The 13,055-nt window shown below is 34.9% G+C and overlaps 1 protein-coding gene across 1 annotated transcript in view; it reads right to left on the reverse strand.

Annotated features, from left to right (window-relative positions):
• Positions 1 to 2,742: 2,742 nt before the first annotated feature.
• tmem108 (transmembrane protein 108) overlaps positions 2,743 to 13,055 on the reverse strand; it is a 50,107-nt gene continuing 39,794 nt past the window's right edge. The window contains exons 4-5 of the mRNA XM_035653083.1: positions 7,764 to 7,915; positions 2,743 to 5,672 (exon numbers count right to left, since the gene is read on the reverse strand). Coding sequence (XP_035508976.1) covers positions 5,556 to 5,672; positions 7,764 to 7,915 — 269 coding nt within the window. The 3' untranslated portion in view covers positions 2,743 to 5,555. The remainder of the gene's footprint in view (positions 5,673 to 7,763; positions 7,916 to 13,055) is intronic.

Below are 13,055 nucleotides of genomic sequence, written 5' to 3' on the forward strand. Positions count from 1 at the left end.
TTATTGAATTTATTTTACGTTAATATTATTAATTTTTATTATTATTATTATTATTCTTTATCATTTATTTTTTATTATATTGTGTTTTGTTTTTTGGTTCATTAGTAATATGCATATTTAAATTGGTAAATTGTTAGTATTATTATTATTATTATTACTTATTATTGTTCTAGTATTATTAGTAATATTAGTAATATTAGTAATATTAGTATAGTGTGTTTTGAATGCTGCACTTCTTATATTGTGTATATATATACGTATATATGATTTTACAATATATTTCTATAATTACGTAGTTTATTGAATTCTATTTTTACGTTTCATAATTTTTATTAATTATTTTATTATTATATTGTGTTTTGTTTTTTTGTTCATTAGTTATGCATATTAAAATATGGTAACTGTTAGTATCATATGTATGATTATAGTTACTATTATTGTTCTAGTAAGATTATTAGTCTATATTAGTAATTATAGTATATTAGGTTTAAATAGGGTGTTTTGTTGAGCTGCACTTCTTATATGTGCTATTATATAACGTATAATGATTAAGTACATCTGTTTCTTTAATTAACGTTGTTTTACGTTTACTTGGATTTATTTTACGTTGATTGGTTGAATAATTATTATTATTATATATATTATTCTTTCTTCTTTCTTTTCTGTATGTATATTGTCTGGGTTTTTTGTTGTTTTTGGTATTCATTACGTAAGTATGCATATTTAAGTTTGGTTAAATCTGTTATATTATTACTTAGTTTTGTTCAGTATATTAATGATTAGGTTACTTGTTTTTAATGCTGCACTACTTATATTGTATATATATGATTTATACATCTATTTCTTTATTAACGTTACGTTTATTGAATTTATTTTATGTTTAATTATTATTATTATTATTTAAATTTTTTATTATTATATTGTCTGGGTTTTTGTTGTTTTGGTTCATTAGTCATATTTAAGTTGGTAAATTGTTACTATTATTATTGTTATTATCATATTTATTATTATTATTATTATTATTATTATTAAGTACTGTATATTGAAACTGCATTGTAAATGTCAATAAAAACAAATATTTACAGAAAAATTATGTTAAGTTTTGTGTTTTTATGTAATAATATTTGAATTATTTATCCCATTTAAATTAATTGCATTCAACATGTATTTTAGATTTATTTTTTGTTGTTGTTTGTTTTAGTTATTTCTTTGGTTCAATCCAGTGTATATAAATGATTGTAAAGATATAGATAGTTAAATAGTTAAATCACTCATATAATGTACCCTAACGTAACACTAATACACCCATTCACAAATAATAAATTATATATTTACAGTTTAAAATAGACACTGTTATTAACATATCATCTATCATTGCCAAATATAAATTCTGCTCCCTGTATACACTCATATAGGCTATATAACCATGTATACATGTATATACTTGTACATAACCACCTACTTCGTGCATTCAGTACTTATTTCTTTGCACTATTTGTATTGTTTACAATTTACAGAACTACTTGACTTGTATGTACAGTAGACAATGTATGTTTTTTTAAAACTAAATGTATCAGTACTTCTTTGTTTATAATGACCTATCTTTGATAGGTGTGTAACATTGAGAGCAACTTAAACCACAGTCAAACTCCTTGTATATGTACACATACTTGGAAAATAAAGTTGATTCTGGTTCTAAATCAAAATTATGACTCCACTTGCTGCTCATCTGACACTGAGCTAAAAGTCAGACGGTAAAGTCATGATTTAGTATCTTATCATTTTCACTTGGCTTCACACTTTAGGCGTATGTATTTTTGTTATTGACATGTCTCAAAATGGTAAGATACTAAGCCATGGTAAGCTATTAAGCCATGACTATTGACTTTATAGCTTATAAGTTTGACTTTAAAAGTCGTGACTTAATATGTAGTCTAATAATTGAGAAGATGTTTTATTTTTAAGGTTACATTTCACTTTTTTTTCCCCTTGGCGAATTGGGCTTCCATATATGTTTTAAATCTGTTGTATTTAATTGTAGACATTTGTATTTACCATTTAACATATACATTTCTTTAAGTGGTCTCATAGTTGAAGAAATGTTTTTGTTTTCATTTTATGACCAAATTCACTGCATGACATGAGTGACAGAACAACAACACACCTGAGTGAAGTGAATGCATATGTTTAAAATTTTAATCAGCACTTGCACATCTTATTTTGACTGAAAATAACCTCCAAAAATATTTAAATAGAATAATAATCCTGCAATTCTGCTTCTTCCAGACATGTATTTGGCTTACCAAACAGCATGTAGCTGCATTAATATATAAAGATTTTCAAATATGGGCACAAAAAAAAGACAATGTCAAAAGTTGGACTGTGATGTTTTGCCAGATTTTAACAGGCCTAGTAATTTGATAATAACAATCACATCAAATTAAGCCTCTCCTCAGCAGTAAAGCAGGCATGTAAACAGATTACTGAACTGACGTCATGTTCCCAGAGCTGGAGGTCACTGGACCAGATGCAGCACTGGTGCACAAAGAGAAAATTCCAGTATGTTGCATCAATGAATGTGCTGTGGTCGGCGAGACTGTTTACGCTCCTTTGTTATAAAGTTAACCAGTGTGTTATGTAACAAACACATACATACATCCATCAGGGAATCCAAGTTTCTGTTAAATTAAAGTCAGTTTTCAACAGGATAAATCAGAGAAACGGATCAGTCAGTGTGTTTTTTCTTTGTTTTATTGCTCAGCAGTAAAAAGTACAGTGTATACTACAGTACAAAAAATACATAATGTTGAACACTGCTCCACCGTGCCACTGAACGTTTTGTAAAATATCCACTTTTGAGCGTGCAAAACAAGAAGCCCAGCTGTGAGCATCCAATGCAGGAAATATCAATATGTTTAACCATGTTATTCAACATCGCCCTTTGAATCGGTGATTCCCGAACAACATCTCACAATGCAGAAGATCTTTAGCGAAGATAGAGGCAGGCAGCATTGATTATTGAAGAAAAACTGCAGCAATGCAAAGTAAAACAGATGATAGAAGGACCACAGTATCAATAATTAAAAAACAAAATATTCAAACGCACTTCTTTATAATTAAACTGCCTCTGTATGTGCTCACAGTAAATATTCAGCGTACATTATTTAGTTCATTGTTTTTATTGGTCAACATTTTCGACAGCCTCTAACACTTATTATGTGGTCCAGCAACTAATTCACAATCATTCAACATTTCAACAAACACAGTTTGCATTGATGGACACACATTATTTATGGAGGGAGACATTTACAGTAGCAAGGTTGGTCTAATTGTTTCCTACACCGCTGAGAAACTCTTTCTCAAACTGGGATATAACCAGTAGCCACTCCACAATACAGACAAGTGACAGACAGACACATACAGAGGCACAGACAGACAGACAGACAGACAGACAGACAGACAGACACAGAAAAACAGATAAAACTGAGCTGAAAGTGATACAAAGTCTTCGACTCAAAGTAACAGTGATATTTGGTGAAGGGGGGCAGCAAATTTGAACTCATCCGTCCCCACTTTACTGCACACTCACACACACACACATACTGATATATAAAGGGCCAACATAGGGATTAAGACATCTATGTGGTCCCTCTTAAGAGAAGCTGGTGACACTGAGGGGGAAAATCAGTCCAAACTGCAGCATGTAGACCCCAAATCACCCAGTTTTCGAGCTCAAATTAACCATTAAAATCAGGGCCCATATTCACCAAACTGCTGTGATTTTGGACACACGTGAAAGTAAAACGTATTCTCAAAATAAAAGGTAATTGTCACATTTCTTATGACTTAACAATGCTCTTAAATCTCCAGGGGTGTTAGGTAACAACAACAATAAAGCTGGCATTGATTGTTTGCAATCGCTTTCATGCATCTTCATTGTCTTTACTTGTCAATGTGGTACTAAATTCCCCTTATATGATTTCTCTGATGTACCTTGTCTACCAGCAGTTAACTTTCCAGTTAACAATTTGTTTCCATTTCATCCATCTTATTTAACTTTTAAAAACAGCTTCAAACCTGTAATAACCTTCTTTTTTTGAGCCACTTGGGGGCAGCAGAAACAAGTTGTGAACATTGACATATAAGTTTAATTGGCGAACAACATTATCAATCATTTGGAGTCAGGTTTATCACCTGATGAAAGTCCAATATTGACTCTCTTTTAGCTCTGTTTTTGGTCTCCACCAACTTCTGATGGAAATATCTGGCTCTTTGACTGTTAAATGCACAACTACGCTCACCAGCAAGTCTCTAGTTGTGTCTGTCGTTTGGTGCTGACTGATGCGTTTTTAGAGCCTTTTCTCTGAAAACAGCTCCCTGCTACAGCTGGAAAATGACACTATGAAAGTGGTGAGAGTGAAATAAAACTGCTAAACAATGAGCTCAAACTCGCTATAAAGCTCTGTATAGCAGAGGGGGCTGTTATTTCATACATTATTATAATAAAAATACGAATTATAGCCACTTTAAATGTTTGTTTTATTCTGATCTGCTCTAGTCTGCTGTTGTATTGTGTATAGGGTTCTTGATTTCGTTTTACTTATCAAATAAAGTATTTTTTGTCATTATCTACAAAAGTGCACTGTAAATAAAACGTTTTATTATTAATCACGTATTACATTTTATGGTTGGAAATTTGACATTTGAATTTCTTTAGGAGATATTCAGGATTTCACACAAAGAAAATGAACTTAAAAAAAATGTAAATCACATATATTTTGTCAGAATAACAGAGTAAAATTTAAGGATGAAGAAACTAAAAAGACAGAATGATGGGGCAGATGTACAGCAGAGTAAATCTGTCTCTCTATTTCTGCTCAGAGTATACTGTATAGGTGAATAATCATGGGATCACTTGAGGACTGCTATTCAAGGTTACTCTTACACTATCCTATGAGGAGTAAGTGGCTGTTTAAATATGCCTTATTGTAACTTCTTTACTCCTAAGTTTGCTCTCCAGGGGATTCTTAAGCATATTTCTCAGCTGGATAAATATGGGCCCTGATGAGTATTTTGCCAAAAAACTCTGTCCCCCCCCCATGTACGTAGGTGCTATATTCAAGTTCAACAGGCTATAAGTATTTTGGGATTGATTTTAAAGGAAAAATAAAATTACAACAGAACAGCTTTAATGTTTTCATAGCACATGTCTCTCTCTAAAGCAGATTTCATGTGGCGACATCCACAGTGCACTCACCATCAAGCCACTGTAATGAAATTAAAACCACATATACTCTGTATTTTATAAAGACAATAAAAACCTCTTATCACAATTAAGCCTTTTTGTAGAAAATGTACATCAGAAAAATATGCGGGTGCATTCTCATAGTAAATAGTGTCTGTTTACATCACTCTTCTTTCAGGTTGCTCTTTGTGTTTGTCATATACAGTATAAAGTCAAAGTCTCTGAATAATTTTACCACATATATAAAATAGACAACAACAGCAGGGGGAGCAGAAGAGGAGGACCCAACAGTGTCTCTATTTCTTTGTCTCTAGATGGCAGAAGCTTTGTCTCTGTTGATGAAGAGGGTCTCCTGGCAGAAAGGGTTAACAAGGACCACGCTGCTGCCGCTGTAGTCTCCATTAGGGGGTAGACAGGTGTCATGCTCCTGCAAATGCACACATACACATTTTAAAGAAATGAAGCACTGGGGCGTAACTGTTAAACAATAGCTATGATTCATAATTCACGCTTCAGGGCTCACCATTAGGGCACACACTGCAGTCTACTGTATCTAAGTCACTCTACAGGCAACGAGCAAACTAGTGTGGAAGTGAACAGAATAAAATATGGGTTTGGTGCACCCCAGGGCTTTTAAGGAGATAGTGAACAAAGATATCTGACAAAGCTAGATGAGCAGAGAAACAAAGGGAGGCTGAGGGGGAAAATGTAAAAAGCTTCACGAGAGAAGAGACAAAAGGGAGGGATGACTCAGAAGAAACAAGGCAACAGGGGAACTTAATGTAGGGGGCGAGTGATGTAGAAATGGTTGTTGATGGTGAGTCAGCAGTAATAAGGCAGTGCTAGAGGAGGGAGGTGTGACAAACAAAATGATTTGCTTTACAGCAGTAATCAGGCCATTTTACCAGCAAGATCCAATCAAATCAACATTTAGGTTCATAATGATTTCTCCCAGAGCACTGTCGTTTACCTATAGCACTGGGGGAAGCTATGAGGCTGCTGCTCTACAGAAACAGGTAAAGCAGGGGAAAAGAACACCTGGGTGTTCACCAGGGGCATCCCACACATGATCCAACCTCAGCTTCCCTCTCCTGACGCCGTCCCCCAAACAAGCGGCAAAGGATTGTGAAATGAACAATGGTGGAGGAATAAGAGAAAGGAGACACACAGTGAAATTGTCACTGGAGAGACAATGACAAAAACATGCAAACGACAAACATGCAACAAAGCAATGCAAACAATATGATATGGGAAAGAAGAGCAGGTAGATTGCAGATTTAATTCCAACTTTGAAAAATAATACTTTTGTTCCTTACTACTATTTCCACCAGATGGCGCCGAAAATGCACTAAAAAAACTCTTATCTTGTTATTTTCAGTGTTACTCTGTGTAATACAGACCACATATGGCAGAAATATAAAGGTTATGGACATAATATCATGGGAATAATCTGAGGCAGCACACTACAAGAACTCCTAATTTGTCAGATGATTGTCAAAAGATTTATATTTGAGTTTTAAGCCAACATGAAACTAAAGAGCCTCCTTATGAGGTCTGTCTATGTGCATGTAGCTCCTGTATTTAAAGACTAAAACACCCTCACAGAATATTCTCGACAACCTGACTAATATATTATTCTAATCTATCATCATCATGACCACGGCTGCAGACAGGATTTATAAAATACTGCAGCCAAATTTGCAAATTTCTACCTCAGAATATTTTTGACCTGTCATCAACCAAACTCTGTTAAAACAATTTGAGTATTAAATTTTATACTATTCATTTTATTCATTGATGCTAAATTGAATGCGTCACCTTACATTATAGTTTACATGTTCCTTTAAAGCCTTCTATATACTGACTGGTATGTAATTCTGGTGGAAAATAGCAAATGTTTTTTGCCCCAAACAGTCTAATGTTAAACTATGTAGTCTAAAAACTCTAATCGTATAATGTAAACACCTCTTCAAGTCATAAAACCCCTCATATTCACAGACATATTACAGAAAACAACCTCAGTGTCCTTATCAGCAGCCATTTTCCTCACATAAAGCTCTTTTATCAGCTTGTCACAAAAACTGTGATTGTAAATTACTTATTTTTACTAATGACGAGTTTTGCTGTAATTTAAAATTCCGCAACATTATCCCCCAACAAGGACTTTAATAGCCAAAAGTGTGCATTCATAATAACAATGTACTGATAGGATAATACTTCAATTTACTAGATGTGAAAATACTAACAATTACTCTTAAAAGATACCCTGCAGGGTCTTTTTTCGCTTGTTCCATACAGCATCACTGTAAATCGTAGTAATACAGTGTCATGCTCAAGTGCACTTCAGCAGGGGCCTCGAGGCTTGCTGACAGGAGAGATTGGACATGGATCCTCTTGTTGTTTCCATACTCATTAAAACCATTCTGCTGACTGATAGTGAAACATCAAGTAAATGTCCCCCCACTTCTGTGTGCAGTGCTGTACACTAATAGAGTGTCAGTGTGCCAGCAGTTTGTACCTCGCTCTCGAGAGTGTGTATCTCTCTGGGCAGCTCCACAGCGTGCCTGCTGAAGTAGTCCATGGTGATGGCGTTGTTCCAGTAGCTGAGGTTGTTCTCCTGACTTGACGACTTCTTCTTCCTCCTCATACAGCACACAGTCAAAAGCACAGCTAGAGTAGGCAAAGACAGGAGTAGAAATTGTTGGTTAGTGCAGAAACTGGAAGTGCTGTTGCTTCAAATAGCCTCTGAAAGCGCCCACACTGAGGTAGAGGCTGTCATGTTTCACGACAACATGCAACCGTTAGAAAAAGTCTTCCTTAAAATACTGTTTGAAATAGCTACTGGTGCTTGTAGTAATTCTGAGCTATTTAAAACAACAAAGCTGTCTGCCAGTAACACATTTTCGGGAATCAGTACAAGAAAATAATTTATTATCAAAGGGGAAGAAATCCATATTTCTCTATCTCTAACAGACCAAAATGCAAAAAATTGGTTTGCCTAAGGTGCTACTCTTCTGCTCAATGAAAGAAACTCTACCTCCCCTTGCTGTTATATTGCTATTGCACTTTCTCCAATTTAATGCAACAAGATCAAGCCCTGAAGGGTGTCTGGGGCCTGCCAAAAGGCATTCTAAAAAATGAAGGAAAATCACATCCTGAAGAAAGTGCAAACCCAGAAAGTAAAAAAAAAAAAAAAAAAGTAAGGGCATGAAATGAGTAAATTACTACATTTTATTGCAAAATAACTCTTTTTGGGAAATACTTTATACTTTAAAATGCTTCATTTCTGAGAGTTAGATAAGAAGATATAGGTTGCCTTTGGCCCTTCTAGGTCCTTTTACGAAACTAAGGTAACAGGAACAGATGGATATATCAGTGTTATTAATCTTCTTATCTTTAACTCTCAGAAATGAAGCATTTAAAGTATAAAGTATTTCCCAAAAAGAGTACCCCAAAAAAGTAGTAATTTACTCATTCATGCCCCTTACTTTTTTTTACTTTCTGGGTTTGCACTTTCTTCAGGATTTGATTTTTCCTTCATTTTTTAGAATGCCTTTTTGCAAGGCCCCAGACACCCGTTCAGGCCTTTTGATCTTGTGCCATTAAATTGGGGGGAGAAAGTGCCCAATAGCCAATATAACAGCAAGGGGGAGCGTAGAGTTTTCTTTCATTGAGCCAGAAGAGTAGCACCTTAGGCAAACCAATTTTTTGCATTTTGCGGTCTGTTAGAGAAGAGAAATTATCGGATTTTCTTCCCCCTTATAATGAAATTATTTTTCTTGTACTGATTCCCGGAAAATGTGTTACTGGGCAGACAGCTTTGGTTGTTTTAAATAGGCTCAGAATTACTACAAGCACCAGTAGCTATTTCAAAACAGTTATCTTTAAGGGAAGACTTTTTCTAACGGTTGCATGGTGTCGTGAAAACCATGACAGCCTCCTACCTCAGTGTGTTTGGGGCGCTTTCAGCAGGCTATTTGAAGCAACAGCACTTCCAGTTTCTTGCCTAACCAACAATTTCTACTCCTGCTCTTTGCCTAACCTAGCTTGGTGCTTTTTGGACTGGTGTGCTGTTATGAGGAGGAAGAAGAAGTTCGTCACAGTCAGGGGGGAGAAACAACCTCAGCCCTTACTGGAACAACGCCATCACCATGGACTACTTCAGCAGGGCACGCTGTTGGAGCTGCCCAGCAGGAGATACACACTGCTCGGGGAGGAGCGTACACAACTGCTGGCACACTTGACACTCTATTTAGGTTGTACAGGCACTGGGCACACAGAAGCTGGGGGGACATTTACTTGATGCTTTCACTATCAGTCAGCAGGGGGGAATGGTGTTAATGCAGTATGGAAAACAACAAGAGGATCCATGGTCCAATCTATCCTGGTCAGCACAAGCCTCCGAGGGCCCCTGATGAAGTGCACTTGAGCATGACAACTGTATTACTACGATTTCACAGTGATGCTGTATGGAACAAGCGGCAATAAAGGAAAGGACCCTGCAGGTATCTTTTAAGAGTAATTGTTAGTATTTTTTCAGCATCTAGTAAATTCTGCAGAGGTATTATCCTATCAGTACGATTGCTTTAATTATGAATGCCACCACTTTTGGCTATTAAAGTCTTGTGGTTGGGATAACTGTTGCGGAATTCGTTTAAGATTACAGCAAAACCGCTCATTCAGTAAAAAATACAAATTGTACAATCACAGTTTTTTTGTGACAAGCTGATAAAAAGAGGCTTTATGTGAGGAACAACTGGCTGCTGATAAGGACAACTGGAGGCTGTCTTCTGCTTAATATGTCTGTGAATATGAGGGTTTTACTGACTTGAAGGGGAGGGGGTGTTTACATTATACGATTAGAGTTTTTAGACTACATATGTAGTTTTAACATTAGCACGCTGTTCTGGGGGCAAAAAACATTTGCTATTCTGCACCAGAATTACATACCAGTCAGTAAGCGCGCCCCGCTCTCCGTGCCCGCCGCTGCCTACCGGCGGCCCCTGCCTGGCGGCTCGCCGGCCCGTCCGAACGGGCGGGCGTGTGGTCGTCTGGTCCCGGCCGGGCCCCAGGCATCCTCTCTGCCCCCTTCAGTCGGCGGTAGCCTGAGGTAATCACGCGAAGTGAAATTCTTAAACGAATTTATCAACAAAAGGTGGAAGCTAGATCAATGCAACGCGGAACTCAACTCCGTCAATCACTACTAGCAGGAGAAATACCTTGACAACTGCCAGGTAAACTCACATCTATAGATCTACCTCAAGAAAGACTTTAAAGGAACATGTAGCAAAACTGATAACAGCTAAACAATAAAGGTGACGAATCAATCAGAACATCAGTTTAAATAATTGAAAAATAATCAAAATGAATGAACCGTAAAAATATAATACTCAAATTAAGACTATAATCAGAGTATTGCGTAGAATGACAGGCTCATCAAATTCTGAGTAGGAATCTTGCAAATTTGGGCCTAACCCAACATTTTAATCCTGTCTGCGAAGCCGTGGTCTATGATGGATGATAGAATATAAGAAATATATATTAGATCAGGTTGATCCAGATGAGAAATCAAAAATATAAAGAAATTAATCTGTGAGGGTGTTTAGTCTTTAGAAATACAGGAGCTACATGGCACATAGACAGACCTCATAAGGGGGAGGAGGCCTCTTTATTTCATGTTGGGGCTTTAAAACTTTCAAATAAAATCTTTTGACCATCATCTGACAAATTAGGAGTTCTTGTTTCTTTTTTTTGATAGTGGTGCTGCCTCAGATACTCTCCCCTGCTCATCATTATGTCCCATCACCTTTCGTCTTTCTGCCCTCTATTTTATTGATTATTTTGAGATTTGGGATTTTTGTAATCTTGTAAAATGAAGATGTTTTTGAAAAATGTTTGGAAGAGATTTAGTATTTTTTTTAAAATTTCCATGGTTCGTTTGATAATGTGAAATTTTGGATGGTTTTTTACCAGTTATTTGAGTGATTGTAATTTATTTGATAATTTTGATATTTGGGGATATTGGTTGAAGACTTGTGGAGAGATTTTCAATTTTATACAAAAAAAATAATTATTAATAAGAATATTCTTAATTTAGTTGAATAGAAATAATTAAAAATTGTATAAATAGAGTAAATTGTTTTATGATACATGGTAATGAATAAAGTTTAAAGTTATATTTGTGTTGGATTCATGTTTTATAATAATATTTTATTTATCTATCAGTTTTATTCCCTCCCTATCTGGTTAAGAAATAACAAGATAAGAGTTTTTTCTAGTGCATTTTTCGGCGCCATCGGGTGGAAATTGCGTAGTAAACTGGGAGTTTCTCTGTACACAAGATTGTGTAAGATATACTTGAATTCTAGGTATATTATTTATTTATTTTTCACTTTAAATAGTTTTGGGAATGTTGACTTGACTGGCATTGATTCTACTGCTCTTTTCTTATGTTATAAGCACGCAACTTAAGTTTCAATCATCATTGTTTGCCATTGCCTTATTAGTTTGATTAATAGGATCCTTTAGCCACTGGTTGTGTTCGATGTGCTATGTAATTAATTTGTTAAGTAATAAGGCAGAAGATCATCATGTTTTTGGTGTTACATATAATCGTCTAACAATAGATCTGGTCAAGTAAAGACGCTAAGAATAAGGGATTGATAAATATGTATCTGGTTATGTAAAATTTGCGGTAATCTGTGATGAGAGGGTGATATCAATCCGTTTGCTCTTATCAATTACCTTCCATCCCCTTTAATATAGTCGAATTGCATTTCCCAATTAGATAGCATTTGGTTTGCACTTGCGCTTGTAGTATCATGATTGATTTTATAGGTGTTTCTGATACCAAGATTCAGGAATTAATGTGTGTGTTGCTCGGGGATAACAAGTCTGAGCTGTAGAAATATAATATGGAAGAAGTAAGTTACTGATCGTTTGTTTTGTTTTCTTGGTGGAATCTAGCAGGGACACGCTGAGTGGGAATACACATAAAAATGTGGTTAATTTAATTTAAGTTTTTATTTACTTTTAATCTTTTATAATTATTGTAATTGTATATTTATTTTGAAATTGTTTGTTATTAGTAATGTATTGTAAGAGGAGTAGATTGAGTAGTTTAGGTGATGTTACATTAAATGATAATTTTTAGGATATTGTTAAAATATTGTTATAGCGGAGAGATAAATGAAATCTCTTGTTGATGAGATTAAAAAAAGTTGTTTTGTCTTTGATAGAGTTCTTAACTGTGAATGTGAGAAGATGAGAATTATCATTTAGTCTCTTCCTTCGTTTTATTTTTTGGGTGTTTTTTTTCAATTTTTTTATTTTTTTATTTGTTTTTATTTTTTTTTTTATTGTGTTTTTATGTTTTGGATTTATTGTCGTTTTGTTTGTTTTTTATTTTGTTGTTTTTAGTGTAGTTTGTTACGTGGGTTGGTGTTGTTGTAAGTGATTTTTTTTGCCCCTGCCGTGTAATTTGTAGTTTGTGATTTTGAGTGTTATATATGTGTATACACCCCTCTCTCTCCTCTCCAGTAGGTGTAGGTTTCAGACATATTGAATCTTTTTCCTCACTTGTCTATTTTATTACTCTTTTCTTTTATTTCGTAATTTATTTCCATAATAGTACTCTAACTTATTTCTATACTTTCTATGTTTTTAGATGCGATGATCTTATCTCTCTTTTCCTCCCCTTGTAATATGTTTTAGTTCAATGTATTCGTGTATAATTTATTTGTATCATTATTAATTGGTGTCTATATTTCCTCGGTCTATGTTCTTTATTATAGTTTTCATCTATCTCTAG

The sequence above is a fragment of the Morone saxatilis genome, unplaced genomic scaffold (genome assembly GCF_004916995.1).
Source record: "Morone saxatilis isolate NCDOM2014 unplaced genomic scaffold, NCSU_SB_2.0 Contig0, whole genome shotgun sequence".
NCBI lineage: Eukaryota > Metazoa > Chordata > Actinopteri > Moronidae > Morone > Morone saxatilis.